The sequence below is a fragment of the Aplysia californica genome, unplaced genomic scaffold (genome assembly GCF_000002075.1).
Source record: "Aplysia californica isolate F4 #8 unplaced genomic scaffold, AplCal3.0 scaffold00201, whole genome shotgun sequence".
NCBI classification, from domain to species: domain Eukaryota; kingdom Metazoa; phylum Mollusca; class Gastropoda; order Aplysiida; family Aplysiidae; genus Aplysia; species Aplysia californica.
The window spans coordinates 461,356-462,360 of record NW_004797471.1 but is presented as its reverse complement, the minus strand read 5'-3'; the positions used below and the strand labels follow the sequence as shown (position 1 = coordinate 462,360).

The 1,005-nt window shown below is 48.9% G+C and overlaps 1 protein-coding gene across 1 annotated transcript in view; it reads left to right on the top strand.

The window, feature by feature from the left end:
• The window catches only part of LOC101847876, a gene marked incomplete at its 5' end in the record, with an annotated part of 12,452 nt that overhangs the window by 8,113 nt on the left and 3,334 nt on the right, over positions 1-1,005 (top strand). Inside the window, 1 exon segment of the mRNA XM_035969952.1 lies at positions 190-471. Within this exon segment, the coding sequence (XP_035825845.1) occupies positions 190-471 (282 nt within the window).

The window sequence follows — 1,005 nt, the reverse complement described above, 5'->3', positions numbered from 1 at the left end:
ACAACTATTATTACCCCAGCAGACCCTCTGAGAACACCCAGAAACATTCTCAGCTTCCGCAGACTGTGGAGGATGGTGATGATGATGATGATGATGATGATGATGATGATGATGATGATGATGATGATGATGATGATGATGATGGTGATGGTGATGGTGATGACGACAACGACAACCTCTGCTTTTCAGACTAACCCTTCTCAGTACAGCCAGCTGGTCCAACACGTGGTCAAGCGGTTTTATGGGCGGCCCGAGCTGACGAATCAGATGTCTGCCTTCACACCGCGGAAGACAAAGCAATGGCAACTGGACTCTAGCTACTACCTGGTGGCCGGCCGGACATGCGCAGACGACGCCAGTCCTCTGGTAGTGGTCACTGTTCTGACATTGCACAAACACGCCGCTCAGAGACAGGCCATCAGAGACACCTGGGGGAGTCTGGCAAAAGGAAAGGCGTGGCCGAACCAAAGGGTGAGGAGGGGTCGTTTGGCGTCACTTTCGCAGCGGTTCAGGGTTTTTGGGGGTTTTTTTCTTTCGTAAAGGTCGTTTTTATTCTGGGTTTCCTTGTATGTGTAAAGGTTAGGCGGCTCTTTCCTACTCTATCACGATGTTCTGTCGTCTGTTTGCATCTCCATTTTCTGCCCCTCCACCCCCTCCCCACGCCCTCTCCATCCTTTTGCAGTCTTTCTTTTGCTACTCCTTGGCTTCTTTTCACTGTTGTCTTTCACCCACACTCCTGATCTTAAGATAGGTAAGGGTCAGCACTCAGCCTTCTCAGATAAGGGTGAAGAAATCTTGGAGGTCCCTGTGCAACTTGCGCACGTTAAAGATGCTTTGGTTGTCCTAAAATCGATCAGAGTAAACTTTGTCCTCCATTCAGGCAAATTTTAAAATTAATTCCTGCCAAACTGAAAATACTTAATTTGTCCCGGAAGCTCATATGGCCTTATGCACTTGCGAGCGCCGTAAACAAAAAATGCTTACAACACCCCCCTCCCTCCCCAT